The sequence below is a fragment of the Coloeus monedula genome (assembly GCF_965178545.1).
Source record: "Coloeus monedula genome assembly, chromosome: 23".
Lineage (NCBI taxonomy): Eukaryota > Metazoa > Chordata > Aves > Passeriformes > Corvidae > Coloeus > Coloeus monedula.
In genome coordinates, this window is record NC_138803.1 from 2020796 (window position 1) to 2040205 (window position 19410).

At 49.2% G+C, this 19410-nt stretch overlaps 1 protein-coding gene across 1 annotated transcript in view; it reads right to left on the bottom strand.

Annotated features, from left to right (window-relative positions):
- The window catches only part of LGR6 (leucine rich repeat containing G protein-coupled receptor 6), a gene marked incomplete at both ends in the record, with an annotated part of 149761 nt that overhangs the window by 39778 nt on the left and 90573 nt on the right, over positions 1–19410 (bottom strand). The window contains 2 exons of the mRNA XM_082296250.1: positions 733–804; positions 9895–10110. Coding sequence (XP_082152376.1) covers positions 733–804; positions 9895–10110 — 288 coding nt within the window. The remainder of the gene's footprint in view (positions 1–732; positions 805–9894; positions 10111–19410) is intronic.

The following is a 19410-nucleotide window of genomic DNA, read 5'->3' on the forward strand; positions in this document are numbered from 1 at the left end:
TGGCCTCGGACACTCCCAGGCATGGGGCAGCCACAGCTTCTCTGGGCACCCTGTGCCAGGGCCTCCCCACCCTAACAGCCAAGAATTTCTTCCTACTATGCAATCTCAATCTACCTTCCTGAAGATGTATCCTGGAGGTGAGTTCACTCCTGCTTCCCATCCTCCCTGCAGTCTTCTGATGGATTGTTTCCCAACCATGCCAAGCACATGGTGCAAAATGAAGTCAGCTGGTGATGCCAGGACATGAGATCGTCTCAAACAGAAATACCCCACAGACCCCTGAGGACTTTACAGGCCCCAAACTCAAGACAGCCCCTCGTTTTGGTGGTCAGGTGTTGGAGAGGCATTAGGACCATGCCCATATGCTGAGGAAGGAGACACTCCCTGAGTAGGGCACGCATCCAAGCTCTTGGGATTGCACCTGGACTAGACTGGTGTCCAGGGCCTCAGAACCCCTTGCCAGCCACACTGCCCACATGCACAGATCCCCCTGCAGCAGCAGCACAGCCTGACCAGCTTGCACAGCCACGGGAGGAAAGGCCAGGCTCTCAGTCCCCAGTGAGCATCATGCCCCGGGCATGCACTCGTGCTGGTGCCTGGAGCCAGCCCTGCTGCTACCCCCAGTGCATGGTGACCAGTGACACGTGGGGGCTGCCCCCCTTTCCTGCATGCTGTGCTGGGGGATGAACACAGCCCATGTCTTTAGGACAGAGAATAAAACAGGGGACTCACAGGGTTTCCAGGCTGTGCAGCCCATCAAAGCCGTTGGCTCCCAGGCTCTGGATCCGGTTGTTGTGCAGGTGCCTGTGGACAAAACAGAGATGGTCAGTGGAGGTGCAAGATGACCTTTTCCTTTGGTCTGAGCTGTGGTCCAGAACATCCTGGATGTAAGCTAACCACAGCCTGGGCTGGGATGCCAAGGGCACTCATAGGATTCCCTCTCTTACCCCATGAGACATGCCGGGTGCAGTAGTGCTTGCAGAGCAGCTACAGAGCTCCCATTCCTCTCAGGAATTCCAGGCTGATGTAGGAATTTCCCTGAGATCTCCACCTTTACAGCTACCAGGTGGCTGTGGATGAACATGCTTAAGCAAGAAGCTTCAAGAAACACCCTAGAGCTCACCCTTCCCTGGGCTCAACCCACCATGTGGCTTCAACAGCTGTTCATGGGCACTGGGTGCTATCTAAGGACACAATCATATTTGGACTTCTTGGAGCTTTAGTAGCAGCAAGAAGACTTTGAGTCCAAAATCATCCTGTTAGTCACAGTTTATTATCTTTACTTTAAAAAAAAAGAAAACCCTGCCAGTTCCTGGAGCAGCTCCAGTTTGATTGCAACGAGAGTTGTCTTCAGTTCAATGCTTCAGAGTGCCTGGCTGAAGTGCTGGGGCCATGCCACAGGCTGATGCACATTCTCTGCACCATAGAAACAGTTTTTTCCTGTTCCCCTTCATCCTGCTGCTACATGCCACAAACATCTAGTGCTTAAAGGCTTGGGAGCTCCCAGCCTTAACGCTGGCACTGGGGAGCCTTGTGCTGGGGGCTCCTGCAAAGCCACCTGAGGTAATTTTCCTTGGAAGCTCTGTAGGTGATGAGTTTCTGGATTCCTGGGTTCTGTGTTTCCACAGATCCCTCACTCCCCTGTCTCAGTCTTTTGGCAAACCCAAGGCCTTAATCGCTGGATTCCTCGTCTTGGATTATCAGAGACCCTTGTGTATGTGTGCACATCTCAGCGCTTTTCCCATGTCACTTCTTTTACATCTGTGAGCTTGTGGCTAATTGTGCATCTCCCTCTGAAATCCCACTCAAAGGCACCTCCAAGTCCATGGAGAGAGTTCTTGTGAGCAGTCTGAGAAAAGTCTGCTGAAAAGCAGGAGAAAACAACCCACTGCTGCCCAGCCTGCACTTAACCCCCTTAGTGATGCCCATGCTTGCACTGCCACGGTGTGTGTGATAAATGCCCACCGAGGAGGGGCAGCTCCCTCAGGGCAGGTTTCCCCATCAGTTCAGATTCTCTTTTAACGCCCAGTCCACGTGGTGGATTGCTGCCATGCCACTCCCCATGGGGGTCCTCTTGTCCCATGCCTATGATAGCAAGGGATGCACCAGCCTTTGTTCAATGTTGCTGCCTCCTTTCAAGAGCCTGGGGGAGGCTCCATGCTGGCAGGTGGATCCATGATTTTTTCATTATTTGCTGCTTGATCTAAATGTGTCTCAGCTTGAAAAATCTCTCACTCCACCTGGATTCAAGTGTGAGCTGTTTGGCTGAGCACAGGCAGCTCCCACTGCCAAATATTCTAGGGTAAAACAGGAGGAAGCTGGGAGTGGAGGAACAGCCAGGCTCTAGGGCAGTTTGGTAGGGGCTTGCAAAACAGAAACAGCCCAAGACGGATGTTTGTCATTGGGATGAGAACATGCAAACATTTCAGAGGAAGGGGAAGGGAAAGATATCTGATAACATATGTTTGCTCCTTTGAGCAAATGGGAAAAAAGAAAAAGGATGTTGCCTGCAAGAAAACTTGGATTGTGACTTTTGGAGGAGAAAAGAAACTTGAGATCAAAATGCGAATCTTATGGGAGAAATTTCTCTTTGTCACAAGAAAAGAAGTTTGAGCCCAGATGGTTTCCTCCATCAAATGTTAACAGCTTCTGGTCATGCTGCCTTTTCTTCAGTTGGTGGTGCCAACCATTTTGAGTTCCTTTGGCACTGGATACTGCAATTGGCAAAGAAAGGGTTTGGGTCTGGAGTTGCTGTGGGATCACATGAAGAGGTACCACAAGAGCCCCATGCCCCAAACCCCTGTCCTGTGTGAGGGGACAGTGTGGGGACAAGGGAATGCTGAAGGCCAGGGAATGTGTGAGCTCCCCGGAGCTTTGTCGGGATGGTGTGACCGGACACCTTGTCCGAGCTCGGACATGCTGAGCAGCTGACTGCTATCACTGCAGTCAGGCAAGGAGACAGCAGAGAAAAGCAATCACCTGCTGTGTTTATATTTGGCTCTAGAGTGCTTTGTTTGGAGGCAGAGTAATGAAAATCATCCGAAGGAAGTTCTTTGTTGCTGAGAAAATTATGAACAACCAAAAAAGGGAGTTATAAAAAAATTTGCTGTCCAAGCTGAACTCTAGAGTTACCCAACCACATGGCAATAATAGAAACAAGAGAGCTGGAAAGGTAAACACTTGAAAAGACGTTCCTGTCTTCCATTCTGCCTTTTTTTTCTCCCCTGGTAAACAAATTTTAACAAGTGGAATTGCAACATCTCCAGTGCTTGTCAATTTGAGCTCAGCCCACACAACGTTATATTCTGCCCTGTAAATTACAGCTCAGCTGGTTTGATGGCAGCTCAAGGTACTTGATTCTGGGCTATAAACAACCCCTACGATGCAAAAACATGGCAAGTCTTTAAGCCTTTGCTGTTGGAGCCAGAAGCCACCACTCTCCTTGGTAAGGGCAATGAGCTTTGGGATCTGTGTCTCTTCCTGTGCAGGTCAGTCCCGTGGAGTGAGGATGAGTTTGGGCAACCACCCGTGGATGAAGCTTTGCCCAGGATGAGGACAGTCAGTGCTGTATCGTGGGCTGGCCTGCAGCCTGTTCTCAGCCACGAGCCTCTGTTAGAAAGCAGCAGTAGCTGTTGTCACACTGACCCCTGGCAGGGTGGGACTGGCAGCTCCTGCAGCAGCACAAGGGCTCCCACATGTCGTGGGACAAGTGAGCTCCTCTGCTGCCAGGTGAACCCTTGCTGTGTCCTGCTGAAACCAACAGGAACGGCGGTGGCTGCAGAATCCCACACAGGCTGGGGAGAGAGGCTGCAGCCTGGCTGGTGCCTCAGGTGGGGAGAATTTAGAAACAGAGCAGAAAAAGATCAAACCCTACAAGATTCACTCTGACCCACGATAAGAAATGCGCAGCAGATTCTAGATAGAAGGTTTTCTGTCCTTGCCAACTATTTCCTATCAGAAATTTGGAATAAATGTGATTTTTTTTCCCCATCACTCATGCAGCACCCTTAGTCAAATTTGTTCCATTTTCATTTTACTGCTTTTTCCATTTACTTTTCCAGTGAATTAAAAGGTCCTGGAGAACAGTCTGAAAGACAGTCCAACCCAGGCATTAACTTCAACTGCGGCAATGCCACCTCCAAGGGGACTGCACATTTGTCTTACACAGAAGGGAAGCAGGCTGAGCTAGTGCCTAAATCCTGCTTTAATGAAGGTGCTTGTCTGTGTGGGCAAGGAAAGGGAAATCCTGTCAACATCTGCACTGGACACTGGTGAAAGCAGATCTGGCAGGACAAACGTATTGCTGATACCCACACTGGTAACTGGATGTTGCGAATTGAAATGGGTGCAGAGAGGAGCAATAAAAATGATCCAAGGGCTGGAAAAAAAGTAGGATGGGGACTTAAAGAACTCAATGTGTTTAGATTATTACATAAGATCAAGGGGATGAGTGCAGTGTAATGTATAGGATTCTTCCTGGTTGGAAACTGGGTACTAAAATGGTTCTGTGATTGAGTGGAGGAAAGAATAATAAGAACAAATGTCTGAAGTCAAAGCCAAAGAAAATTCAAATGGGAAATATGAACGGTTTTTTTAACACTAAGGATGATTAACCACTGGAACAGACTACAAAGAGAAGTGGTGGATTTGCCATCGCTTTCATTTTTAATGACTTCATTTTTTCTTCTCAAAAAGGACAAATGCAAACATTTTCCATCAATTATTTGCATTAGATGATTTGAACCAAGCTCAAATCTGACATCATATGAATTCTCCCCTGACTAGCCATTGCCACGATGAGCTTGCATCTCTATTGTGACAAAATTGTCCTTTTCCTCAACTTGGCCATGGATAAGTAGAGAAACCTGAACCATAAGTGGTGCAAATTCCATGGATTGTTTCCACTAGTGAAGGACCAGCATGAGACTTGTCTGGTGGAGAATAAAGCTCGATCAGAAGTGACATTCTCAGGGTGCATTGGGGCATGATTTGCTTCTTCCTTAAGTGCTGGAGAAGGAAATCCACTTTTGCCAAGGCAGTGAGCTTGGTCCTCTGAGAGAAGAGGCACTTTAGCCAATTAAAAGGCTCATAAATGGGACCCAGATGTTTCAGGCAATATTGCTCTTAGTGATAATGAATTGCACATGCCTGGCACTCCCTGCCAACAGGGTTCCCAACAACTTCTCAGAGAGGCACTGGTAACTCCCTTGTGCAGGTGGGAGCAGGGATTCACAGGCTCATCCTGACACTCCAGTGCACCAGACTGGGCTCTGTGGTGCTAGGAAGCTCCAAGTCCCACAGATGTCAGCTGAAAGGACTGGTGACCAGCTTCCCTGGAAAGCAGGGATATGTTGATGTTTGCTCCTAGGCAAGGAAGACGCTGAAAAGCAGTGGTCCCTTCTGAAAGCCCCAGCCAGAGTTACACCAGAGCAAGGACCAGAATGGGAATGGGAACCCAGGAGTCTTGCAAACAAGTTTTCTCTTCTAGTCACTAAACTATTCTGTTAGAGACAGAGCTGCATCGTCTTCTTTAATGATAAAAACTGTAAGAAAGAGGAATTCTACTAAAGATCCTTCATTGACACATTTCCAGCACACTTGCAGCTGGAAGGTGCTGCTGAGTGACCTTGACAATAAATTATCAGCTGATATTCAGGTTGTGTGAATGTCAAGTGCAGCAGAGGGGAGAACCAGGCTTATATGAGCATACACACTAACAGGCTTTTATATACCTCCAGGAAAGAGGCCTTGGTGTTCAGCAGCTATGAAAAAAGCAAATGAAATGGCAGGGATAACTGGAAGAGGGAGAGTGGGCACAGAACAGCGTTGTACCATGGTGTAAACCAGAATTAATTTCTGTCTGATACAGTGTGCAGATTTGGTCTCTCCATCTGAAGGTGTGAAGGAACAAGTAAATGTGATATGTGAACTAACTTCTGATTTTACACAGACAGGTATTAACAGGACAAGGGGAAAAGAGGGTAGAATTTTTTCTTAAACTGAGAGAGGGTAGATTTGGATCAGATATTGGGAAGAAATTCTGCACTGTGAGGGTGGTGAGGCCCTGGCACAGGGTGCCCAGAGCAGTTGTGGCTGCCCCTGGATCCCTGGAAGTGTCCAAGGCCAGGTTGGACACGGCTTGGAGCAACCTGGGACAGTGGAAGGTGTCCCTGCCCATGGCAGGGGCTGGAACTGGATGAGCTTTGAGGTCCCTTCCAACCCAAACCAGTCTGGGATTCCATGTTGCACACCAGGTAACTGGATGGGGACTGGAAAAGCTGAGCTGAGGGAAGGGTACAATAAATAGTAACAAATACAGCAATGGCCCAGAGGAGATGGACACAGAGCACAAGAATTAGAGGGCGTTAAGCAAAATTAACTGGTAGTGGCACCAGAACAACTTTTCCCAGTGTCCATTTTCTCGACCAGCTAGGCAAGGGTGAGGGCCAGGTTAGAGGAGTGGAGCATCTCTTTTGCTCCCATTACGGGGCCAAGTTGACTCCTGGAGGTTTCTGTAGATAAAAAATGCTGCTAGCAAGGATTTTCTTGCTATTTTCTAGGTCTGTGAGAGACTTTTCTCTCTCACAGAAGAGGTAGCAGAGTTATGTAAACAACCAAACACCTGCAACCTTGAGAAGTCTTGTTTATGGTACAGTAGAAAAATATTTTGACAATGGATGTTTTAGGATTTTAGCCAATCACCCCAAGGGGTGGCTGATCCTTTGTCCAATTAGACTATGAAGAAAAAGGTCTATAAAATAGAGTTTGTAAAATAATTAAATAGATCAATCTTGCTGCACAATTCCTGCCTGCTGGATCTTCTCTCCTCCTCCCTACGGCTGCAGGACACGGTGATGTACCCTAGGGCCTAGGCCTGCGGTAATAGGTTTCCAGGAGCTAAGGCTCCCTGTGGACCCAAACAAGGAAGGTTCTCAGATCTGGATTTGACCTCATTTGCTCTAAGAGGTTCTCTCCTATGTGATGAAAGTAAAACTACTTGACGATTTTCTCTATCCAGGTCCCTCGTTACAGGGCAAACCTCTCTACTGCTTGGCCTGTTTTGGAAAGGTCACTCCAACTCTGTGTCCCACACACATCCCAGCATCTCTGCTGTGAGAGCTCCTTTGACATCAGGAAAGCAGGGAGCTGCAGCCCACTGCAGAGATGTGGCAGCAAGGACACATCTGCAGCATGGGGGATTTCTTGGCAATGTAAGATTTTACTTGTGGACCTCTCTGGGGAGTGGGGCTGAAAGAGGTGCTGTGATTCCTGGCTTGAGACTTCTTGCTGAATTCAGCTGACAGAGGAAATGAGGGACACTACTGAGAACTGCTTTCATGCACTTTATTGGCATGTCAGCGCAGCAGCATGGGAGTTTCAGATGCTGACTGCTGAATGAAAAGTCTTACATGCTCAAGAAAGGTGATGATTTTTGTAAAACAACCTTTACTTCACACAAACCATCAGCTGAAAAGTATTCAGGATTACTTCTTCTTGCAGATACTAAGATACATTTGGTCCTGAATAGATCAGACTGGAAGGAAACATCCTATTGCCATGAGCTATCCTGATCAGATATCCACCTCTCTTCTGCCATCAAAGCACAGTGCCAGCACCCCAGCACACAGAGCCCTTGTTATTAAAGCTGGGAAAGGATGTGCCAATTATGGAGGTTCATGGATTTCATGATGAGTGATTTATACGAGGCTCTGCTCACTGAACAGCCTGCAGCCCCAGTTCGAAGACTGCAGCAGCAATAGATGGGAATAAGATCAGGGAATTCCTCAACAAAGGTGTAATTTATTAGCAGACACTGAGCCTTTAAAGTATTCCAGATTGAGGCTGGGATACTCTGATGTCAGTGCTTGCGGCAGTGCAGGATGGTGAAATGGTTCTGCCAAAGGCCCAAGGTGTGTGGAGGAGGAACAGCAGAGCTCTGCAGCTGGGAGACTCCTGCCCTCAGCCGCGGTCAGCGTGACCCTGAGCACTGACCAGGCTGGACAGGAGAGATTCCCCTGTGCTCAGCCACATCTGCCCTTGCCTTTCTTCCCCTGGGGGCTCATTTTAATACCCTGTAGCTGGGAGTTCCCAATGTTTATGTCAGCAGCCAGATCCTCCATCTACCTGCAAATCCAGACATTTTCAGATGGAGGGACGTGTATCATCTGCACCCTGGTAGGGAAAGTCTTCTCTCCAGCTTTTGGGAGCATTTGCTTGTCAGCTTGATGGGTGAGTCTGGAGCAGGGACATATCCCTGGTTGGGGCACAGGAGGGACACTGGGTGACTTTCCACTGGTGATGTGTTGACAAGGGCTTGCATGGAAGCATGGGAGAGATTTATGGGGCCAGTTCTGCCAAACACTTGTGATCCCACAAAAATGTAGCATCGTGTCCCACAGAGCCTGGCAGGATCACACATGTCTTCCCTTCCAATTGTATGTGGTGGGACATTATTCTCTCCCTTGTGACCTAATGGTCAATGACTTTTATTTCTCAAGCTTGCCTGTTTAATTAAGGAGTTGCTTCTTGCCCACAGTATGGGATGAGCCGGAACGAAAGCAGCATGCTTTGGAGGCTGAAATGAAACCCCAAATGTCAGCTCACCCGCTGAGTGAGCTATTAAAGCTGACTGAAGTGGTTGCATTATGGTGGCCATGGGTTGCCTTGCAGAATGAGCACTATTGTGGGTGAAAATTACTTTTTTGATTTTTCTCAAGTTGCTTTTTGCTTTTCTCCTAAATAAGCCTTTATGCTTTGTCTAAACAGCACATCCCATTAAGTATTATTGATGCGTAATAAAACTCTGAACTGTGCTTTGTCCAAGCACTTTCTATGCTGGATGGTCTCAGTGAACACATTAAATTTTGAAAGGGAAATAATTGCTAAACTTTCACTAAGGCACTACATACTGAGATTACTTAACACCCTGGTATCAGTACAAATTACCAAACTAGAGGTGGCATTTTATGTGGATAGAGGAGCTCCAAACCAGTTGGCAATCACACCTGAACTTGCTAATCAACACCGAAGAAGTAATAAGTAGCTCATTTGCACATGTAGAGTTCTTTTTCAAGGGAAGATAATCTGCAAGCCTCTGTTGATAGAAAGGATGCCCCTCCTGAGCAGCTGCCAGAGGGATGGGTTCACTGTCTGAGCGCAGGTTGGGGGTGGTTTAGTGTCTCACTGCCCACGGAGTGCCTGTTTCCATCCTGGAGCAGCGCTGCTCTCCCCAGCGCTCCCAACGCTCACAATGCAAACCGGACAGCAGCCACGGCACAAACACCTGACCTGCACATGTACCAGTCATGCAAATAAGCAGGCACGGGCTTGGACAAGGTGTTGGCGTTAGACCTTTGGTTTAAAATCATATTTGGTAATAAAAGGGGCTGGGGGGGGCTAGGGGGAGAGGGACTGAGTTGGTATGTTTTCCAAGAAATGAAAATATTACTTTTTTGACCTGACTGCAAATTGTTGCAATTTGATTCTTTTTTTCATGTTACTAGAAGTTCCTGTTCTTTTAACACAGGGATTGGAGGGAGGAAAAGAAATGAGAGGTTTTTTTGTTGCTTGAGTCTTCAAGGAAAAAAAATCTGGTTTTTGTTTCCAGTTACTGATTTTTTTTTTTTTTTTAATACAAAACATTTCTTGAATTATATCAGGGAGCTTATTAGCTCTTCAGTGAAAAGTGGGGAAAATATGAGAAAAATCAGAAGAGGCAATTTTAGCATTTCATACAGAATGAGGGGGTTTCCCTGACTGAACAAAACCTCTACCCTGGCCCCAGCAGCAAAACGCTGCTCGTGGGGAGTGACCAGCAGGTCTTCCCACAGGAGGAGGAGCCCGTGGGCAGCCCCTTGTCCCGGCCGGAGGGAGTAAGAAGTGGAGAAGGCTTACAGCACCACGAGGCTGCTGAGGTTCTGGAAGGCGAAATCGGGGATGTGCCAGATCTGGTTGAGGGCCAGGGTCATGGCTTGGAGCGCTGGCAGGTGGTTCAGAGCTCGGACAGGGATCTCCGTCAGGGCGTTATCGTCCAGCCACAGGTGACGCAAGGAGAGCAGCCCCTCAAAGCTCGTGTCGGGCACCACGGAGATGAGGTTTGCGTCCAGGCGTCTGGGGGGGAGAGAAACAGGGGATCAGTGAAAGACCTGCCCGCAGTGTTACGCAAGGGGAGCGATGCCGAGGCTTTGGATTGATGGCCAGGGAGATTGGATCGGGCTGTAAATAGTGATTAACATAAGAAGGTATCGGTGAAGCTCCTGCCTGTGCTGGGAGATGTCTGACCACCACCAAGGACCATCTCTCCTTGATGGTCACTTGGTGCTGCCAGCCGGTGGCAGCTTCTGAAGCACGGTGGTTGGGCTGAGTCCTCCCGTGTGGCCCCCAGGCCAGCTGGGGCTTGCAGCCGGCCCCTTAACTCGGAGCATCAAAGCCGCATCCCGCGGGGCTGGGCTTGCCGTGGATCTGCCCGAGCCATCTGCCGAGGCAGCTCACACCCACGGGGCTGCGGGACAGCCAAACCGTGCGGCCACAGCGCCGGGCCAGGGGGAAAGGCTTTGTCTGGAAACGTGAAAGATGCCACGGCCCTGCTCGGGGTCCTGGGTGTGATCCTGTGCCTGTGCGGGAGGCAGACCCCGTGCTCTTGTATCTCACGTTTGGGCCTTTCCTCCCCCTCCATTTGCCAATTGCTTCTTTTTAATCGTTGTGGAAAGCTTAAGGCAGTTGAATTTGAGGTTTAATTTGGTGAGAAACTTTAATTTTGAACACTTGTTTTTGTTTCGAAATAGAATGAGAGGCCAAAATATATTAAGCTTGTTATGAAAAAAAGTTTAAAACTCAGGTTTCAGAATCATCTCTCTAAAGATCTTTTATTGCAACGATGGCGAGCAGGATACAATGTGTTATCTGTAGATTTTGAAACCAAATTATAAGAGGAAAATACTTCAGATTTGGATGAAATACCAGGAACCAATTATACCAAGGAAAAAGCAAATTTTAATTTCCATCCACAGCCAACAGAACTTATTTTATGTTTTCAAGCTATCTAAAGGAGAGATCTCTGAATTCAAATTGCAAAGAGAAAGCACTTTGTCTCTTATCAAAGCATGAGAGAAAGAAGTTAACAGAGCTGTCATGGCCCAGCCCTCAAATCAATGATCCTCCAAAAAGGAATGTGGTAAAGAAATTACTGTTCTTGACTATATAAAGTAATATTTTTGATGGAAGTTGAACACTGGAGCAAACCCCCGCTCTTACAGCCCAGGCACGACCCTTCTTCAAAGAGTACCAACATTTCTTAAGTCACAAAACGCTGCAAAGGACTGCAGGAGGAGGAGACCAAACGCCCCATCACAAGTGGGAGCAGGGGAGAGGCTGGGTGCAAGCCCTGCTCTCTGCAGGGGGGTGCAGGTATTTCCTGGGTGAAATTCTCAGATAATCCTGGGAAACAGACCTTCCCCTACATCACAGAAAGAAATGTTTCCCGCTCTGCCTGGCCTGACCTGGATGGACAAATCTGGAGATTTGTACCCGGTTAAGAAGTGCAGTCAAACCTTCCTGAGGTCTCCTTCAGAAAAACGTCCTTTAAATGCAGAGTTCAAGTTCTGGTACAGCATCACCTTAGACTGGAATGACAACCCAGGGTGGGTTAAATCCCTATCCCCATTTTGCCACATTGATGTATTAACCGCAGAGGTGGGGAGGCCCTGGCACAGGGTGCCCAGAGCAGCTGTGGCTGCCCCATGCCTGGCAGTGCCCAAGGCCAGGTTGGACGGGGCTTGTAGCATCCTGGGACAGTGGAAGGTGTCCCTGCCATGACAGGGGGTGGAATGGGATGAGCTTTAAGGTCTCTTCAAACCCAAGCCATTCTGTGATTCCATGATTCTATTTTCCCAAATTCCAATCCTCTTGCATTGCTGCAAAGTGCTATTTTCTGGTGCAAGGCTGTTCAGTTGAGAGTTTCTCAGCCAGCATTGTTGATTCCTCTGTGGGTCACAGAAGCACATCACACCCAAAGCTCAGTTCCACTGCCACAGGTTTTGTGTCTTTGCTCAGAGGGCCGACATAAGGCAATGAATTTTGATTTTTCCTGTTAGGAGAGTGGGCATTGCAAGTTCTGCCCCAATTTACTTACTGTCCCCCAAACTACAAACAAATCAGAATGACTTCATTCATCTTCTTGAGAAAACAACTGCAAAGAATAAAGATCAGAAAAGCAAACCCTGCAGCAGCTCAGAGTAAGGTTAAGGATTCTATTTGAAAATTTCATCAAAATGTTTTGGGACAAAAAAGAACTTTTTGAGCAAAATTAAAACTTCTGCAGGAAATGTTAATCTTTGCTTATTTTTTTCCATCCCTTCCTCAGCATAAGAATTCTGTTAAGTTTTGGCATCATAAACTGTTAAAAAAAAATTAAAGCTGCATTGCTTACTTTTCCCAGAGATATTCTTTCATCCAAATCCCTATAAGTTTACTGAAAATTGTTTTAAAATGAATCCTTGGTTTCAAGTTTAATTAATTAAAGAACAGACAATGAAAATATCCTTGAGGTAGTTACAATTTCTCAAACCCGAATGAAGCTTTCAGAAATGGAGGTGCTAAACCAGAGCCAAGGGCTGGTACACCAGGCTGAGCTGGGACAGGGACAGGGTCAAGGGAGCGAGGTGGAGCCCATGGCTGTCCAGCTTTACATCCCACTTTGCTCATGAACTCCTGGGGGAAGCCCCAGAGGTCACCCACAAGGGGGTTTGGTGTCAGCGTGACCGTGCCCCAGGAGCTGGGGAAACCATTAATGCTGCTGGATTTGCTCTGTGGCTGTTTAGCAACACTCAGGAAAGGCCTTTTTCCCCTAGGGATGTCCATAGGTATGAGAAGTGCAGCACGGGCCCTTGGTGAGGGTTTTTGGGGTACTTGGACACCTGCCTGTCCTTGTGGATCCCTGTGGACAGTACGTGGGCAAGAACTTGGATCCATCCAAGGAGTTTGTTAACGCTCCTGGATGGCTTCTGGCTGTGGACATGCTGCAGCCCCGTGTGCCCACACATCCATATCCCCACAGCTCGCTGTTGGTGAGAGGTCATCTCTGCAGGACTCAGATGAACTCTCCCGCTCCTCAGCTCTGCAGGGGCTGCCTGGTGGCAACGTGGCAAAGTGTGAACGTGTGGCAGCTGTCCATGAGACACTCTCTGGGGTCATGTTCTGCAGAGGTGTTGGAAGCTCCAGCCATATAATTACTGTCAATCTACTCCAGAGTGTGGAGATCAGAGCTCAGACAACCCCCTCAACAGAGCAAAAGGGAGACTTCCTGCTGGTTACAGTGAGCTGGACCTGAGAAGTCTCAGAATCAGCAGCCTACTTGGACCACAGCACAGCAAGATGCACCTATCTGGAGCCAGGTGAGCTAAAATTAGGAACAAGGAGGTGTCCAGGTGAAGGCATTTCACATGCAGCATGATGGGCAGGACTCCTTATGTGCCTTTGCAGCACTGATGAGGGGCCAGGGAACATGGGCTCAGTGACAGCTGCATTCCTGGCACCCAGGGATGGTTAATTGCTCCTCAGGGAGCTGCTGGCTCTTTCTGGAATAGATGTGCATTCTTTCTAATAAAAGCTGTGCATGTGGGGATTGCTAATTGCTATGGCTTTCAGACAGCTCTCTACTCTCTTCTGGAAGCAGAAAAGCTGAAGTTCTTGGCACAGAATTGTTAGTAATTATATCAATTATACTAAACAAAAACCAACCCAACAGTTCTCTCCTTTCTTCAGTGTGTGACTCTGGCTCTGTAAGTGTTTTGTGTTATGATTTATACCTGAGGTAATTGGGCCGATTAGTGGGTAAATGAGACAGCACAGGCCGGGGCTGGCTCCTCACCTTCCATGGAGATGTTTTAATCTTTATTTCACCAAATCACTCAATTGGTTTTCCTTGCAAGCTTTAACCCGTTGCTTGCTTGCAGAGGAAGACGCCTCGCTCACGGGGCTGCTGGATGGCTTAGGAGAGGGACTCATCCCACACCTGCTGTCAAGCAGTGCTATGGGTCTGGAGAGAGGAAGACACACAGTGACTCCAGATGTCAGCATGGACAAGATTTCCAAGTGACTTCATGGGCTCAAGCAAGGCTCTGCAGGGCGCTGGCCTGTCTGTTGTGTGCAGGAGGAGGTGATTTTAAGTGGGATGTTCAAGAACAACAGCTTGTGAAAACCAGCAGCTGCTGAAAGTCTCAGCTTCCAGCTTTAGAGCTGCATCTGCTGCTGAGAGTTACGGGGTGTATGGAAAGCTTCAACATGACACTGACTCAAAAGTCCTGCAGTCACCTCAGACTTTACTCCATTTTCCCTTGTAGGGACTACAGGGTTAGGGAGAGAGGGAGCTGCCTGGAAGAACATCCAAGGTCTGGTGGTCTGAGGCATCTTTTTCCCTGAGCAGGTGTTCACATTTGTGCAGAGCCATGGTGAGAGGAGCAAGTCTGTGAATGAGTGTACCTGAGCTTGCCAGTTGCTTCCTTTGCTGCTGCTGTGGAGTGACAGCTCTGGGGAGGCAGAAGAACCTGTGTGGGATGGGAAAGGGAAGCATTTCCTTGGGCAGGACATTTTTGGGTCGGCTTCATATTGGGTTCCAACATGCCTTGGAAGAGCCCCTTCATTGCTTTGAACCTTGTCTGTTTGATGAATATTTGAGGAGAAATCAACTGTCTTCTTGCCAGGAGCAGTCCAGAGAGGATGGTGGGATCAGGAACACTTATAGAAGGAACCAGGCAAATAGGGAAGTCCTTTTCTAAGGAGAAAAGGTCAAGAGTGGGAGATTCCTCCTTTCCAGAAGACAAGCCAATGCCACCAGTGCAGCCACTCGGAAGGTCTGGCCAGGGGTGGGGTGCATGCAGCCATCAGTGCAGTGAGCGTGTCATGAGGTCTGTGTTAATCCTGACCTATAATCGGAGATCTTGCATTTTCTGTGTCACAGATCCAGCAGTTTCCAAGAACTGTCATGTCCCAAGAACTGCTTCCAGAGTGTTTTGGAGGAGGTACAAGTGCATTTCCGAGCTGTTGGTAACATGACTGGCAGAATAACCAGAATAACCAGGGGATAACCAGAACCAGTCTCTCTGTTCCCTAACAGATGTGGTGCAAATCTCAAGCTATGACCGGCAGAAGCAAATTTACCCATATTTTACCATTTCCTTCTGGCTGTGAAGCATTTACAGGGGGAGTTGCAGTCTGCAAACCAACAGAAATGCTCAATACCACGCTGTCAGGAGACATCCCAAATTTTGCTGCTGTTTTATCCTTCCTCTCACACATCAGAGCCAGTAAGAGCTCTCTGTCTGCGTGTCTTAGGCCAGTCACGTGCAGTAACTGGCCTGCAGCATAGACTGGGATGTTCCCCACAGCCCAGTCACCACAGGGCACTGGGACCTCAAACTGCAGCCCATCCTCACAGTATTTTTTGCAACATATTGGGCTATTATTTCCCTTGATAAAGCTGGAGGATACTTGCCGCCGAAGATCATGTGCAGCACTGAGTGGGGCACGGCTGGGCTGATCTCTCTCCAGACCAGGGAGCTCCTCTGTGGTTCCCTGTCCACAGCAGAACACAGCACGTAAAGAAAGGACGTTCTGGAGGGAGAGCTGTGGCCACTGAAGGTGTGAGGGCTGAGCCAGCAGCTCGGCAAGGAAGTGCTGGTCTCCCATCCCTCCCACCCCAGCCCTGAGACATGAGAGAGGTGCTCCTGTCTCCCTGGCCCCAGTGTGGTTGTGTGTCAGCTGAACAGAGCTGAGCTCACCAGAAATGTCTAATTGGTGCCTTCAGGCAATCGTGTCTCTCTTCCTGTCTGAGTTTATCTTGAAAGGCTCGATTGAGTTACCTCCTCTCCCATAACAGGATCTGAGTTCCTTGTAGTAACATAAGGAGGAGGTGATGTCACTGCAGCTAAACTTCTCTGATAACTTACTGACGACTGGGGCCAACACCTCAGCTTCTTTCTCAGGCAAAGCTCCCAGACTGAGTCAGTGCCTGGCTGGTGAGCTCCTGGGGAATTGCTGTGCGAGGAGCTGAAGGCACGGCGAGGGAGGATGGCTCCGGAGTCACCCTGCTCTAGGCCACTCTGTCCCCCACAGCCACACTGCCCTGCCAGCCAGCTCCACACGTGCTGCTCTTTCTGCCTAGCTCAGCACCCGCTGGGGCCTGCCTGACACACTGAGGCAGGAGGGTCTGGGTCCCCGAGCCTGCCCAGATAACCCAGAGGAGGAGCAAGGGTTCTTCTGTCAGCTGGTACCAACTGGGGTAGGACAAAGGCAGCCAGGGACTGCAGTGCTCACCTGGAAAGGGGGACACTGGGTTAAATTTCTGCTCTGCCTGTTATGTCTTTGCTGTCATAACGTACTGTAGATGCAGTGGGAGGATGGAGCTGTTGGAGTGGTCCCAGAGGAGGCCACACTGAGTGCTGGAGCCCTTCTGCTCTGGAAACAGGCTGAGAGAGCTGGGGCTGTTCAGCCTGGAGAAGAGAAGGCTCTGGGGAACCTCAGAGCTCCTTCTAGTGCCTAAAGGGGGCCTATAAGAAAGATGGGGCCAGACTTTCTAGTGGGGTCTGTAGCAATAGGACAAGGGGTGATGGTTTTAAACTAAAAGAGGGAAGATTCAGGCTAGATATAAAGAAGAAAGTTTTTATGATAAGGTGGTGAAACACCAACACAGGCTGCCCAGAGAGGTGGTGGATGTCCCTTCCCTGGAAACATTCAGGGTTGGATGGGGCTCTGAGCAGCCTGCTGTAGTTGAAGATGTCCCAGGTCGTTGCAGGGGATTGGACAAGATGACCTTTAAAGGTCGCTTTCAACCCAAAGCATTCTATGATTCTGTGAATGCCACATTATTGCCTTGTAGCTCCTACACCTGGGCTCTCTGCCCCTGCCACAGAAGGGTTCACAGCCCTCAAGCAAGACTCACCAGTGCTGCCTGGTTCTATTTCCAGCTGAAAACTTGTGAAAACCGTCCCAGGCAGTGAATGGAGGTTCAAGACACAAACATGTTTGCAGTTGGCTGTGGAACAGGACCCGGTGAGAAAGTTTGCAGGGCTCTGTTTGGACTGCAATGAGTCTTCCCTCCTGACTCAATGGGGCATGTTTCTGTGGGAAGCTCTCCACAAGGGATGCTCAGGAAATGAAATCAGAGCAATACCTAGACTCCACACAAAGTGCCTTTGGTGTAGACAAGAGGGCTTTGTTATCCCCAGTTGCAAACACCTCCAAAACCCCTCAGGTCAGAACGGTACAAGAAGGATTGCCAAAATCTCTGTGCAGTTATAGAAACTGCTGAAAGCTGGGCAGCCATGCCAGCTCCCCGACCAGCCTCTCCCTGGGCCCTGGCATTGCCCCCTTGGCCACGGCGCCAGGCACAGGGAAACGGAGAAGGTACAGAAAGAAGCTGGAGGCTGAGCAGAGTGGCTCAAGGGCTCACCAAGCAGTGGGGCCTGCATATTTGCTGGGAAACATGGTGTTTGTCAAGCATAAGGCAGCTGGAAAGGAGAAGGGAGAGCAGCCCTCAGGACAGAAGGAACGGGACATGCTGGGGAGAGGGGCTCTGAACAGCTCATGGCACACTGGAGTGCAGGGTCCAGCTCTGGGGCCCTCAGCAGAGAAACACACAGGTCTGTTTGTGTGGGTCCAGAGGAGCCCATGGAGATGCTCTGAGGGATGGAGCCCCTCTGCTCTGGAGCCAGGCTGGGAGAGCTGGGGGTGTTCACCTGGAGAAGAGAAGGCTCCAGGGAGACCTCAGAGCCCCTTCCAGGGCCTAAAGGGTCTCCAGGAAAGCTGGAGAGGGACTGGGGACAAGGGAAGGAGGGACAGGACACAGGGAATGGCTTCCCAGTGCCCGAGGGCAGGGCTGGATGGGATCTTGGGAAGGAATTCTGCACTGTGAGGGTGGGAAGGCCCTGGCACAGGGTGCCCAGAGAAGCTGTGGCTGCCCCTGGATCCCTGGCAGTGTCCAAGGCCAGGTTGGACGGGGCTTGGAGCAGCCTGGGACAGTGGAAGGTGTCCCTGCCCATGGCAGGGGGTGGAATGGGATGAGCTTTAAGGTTTCTTTCTACACAAACCATTCCAGGATTCCATGATTCTAAGATAGACGTTGCCAGTTTAAATATGTCCATTCCTTGCTTGTCTCCCTATGTCCAGTTTACCCAGAGCTCCTCTGTGGTTCATCAGGAGTGCTTACACATCAGTGCTTGAACACCTGGGACCCATCTTCCCTTTGCACTGACATGTCTATTGCATGGAACAACTGTTGTCCATCGTTTCTATCGAGTCATCACCAGGGACATGCAGCAAGCCCTGGGCACTCATGTGGATAAGTGAGGGAGTTAAGGCTCATGATATAACATGGGTTATGTCATGACAAAGGTTAATGGAAACACACTGGAACTTATTACATGACTCTGTGAGGCAGGAGTGTGTATGTGGATTGTGGATGTGAGCTGTGATTATTATTCCTTTAGTGCTCACAGTGCACCCAGAACACACAGTGAGGGCACCGAGGCAGCACGTGCCTTTTCCTGAAAGCTCTTACAGCCTGAGATGGGAAGTGGCAGCGTGTTGGAGAGGGGGATGAAGGTGGAGTTAAGTTTCAGTGTTTGTCAGAGTCTCTTCTGAGGGACCTCTGCTTATTGAAAGGTGGGTTCTGCAGTCACTGTAGCATGGGCAGAGAAAGGTAGGAACAATCTGGGTAGATGTGTGACCACCAGTGGCCCTGCTGGATTGCTGCAGTCAATACAGAGAAGTTTGGAGGCGACTGCAGCACCCAGTGGGCACAGGCAGGCAGGTACAGCCACTGCCAAGCTGCTGCACAAGCACAGCTCCAAACACCACCTGTGCTGTGACCTCTTCATTGGCAGCACAAGCGGGAATTCTGGAGGTGCTGGGGCGTGGCCAGAGAGTCCCTCACCATCACCCCCTTCCAAGGGTTGCCAACCACCTGCTCAAGAATGGGAAAATTAGAAAGTGAAGTCTCAAGAGAGAAATTGACTCAGGGGATCATCATGGACATGCTGGCCCAACTCAAGGTCATTGGGACCCGAATGACCTACTCTCTGTACATGCCAGGAAAGGATTTCAAAAGAGAGAAAGCTGCTGCTTTTTACACACTGTGTGCACAGATGGGGCATCCGATGCAGCTGGGGCAGTTTCTCTCTCTTGTATATACACACACCATCCTTGGGAGGAGATACCAATTCATGCAGACACCTATTTTTCTGTATTATTTTCCAGTTCTGAAGTGACTGATGTTTGCTAAGCTTTTAGCTGTTAGCCTGATAAACCACACAACACTCTTGTCTTCCTGGGAGATGAATCCAGGGATCCTTCACAGCACTGACACTCACAAGCATGAGATACATGGACATTGCCCTTACATAAATTTCAGTGCAA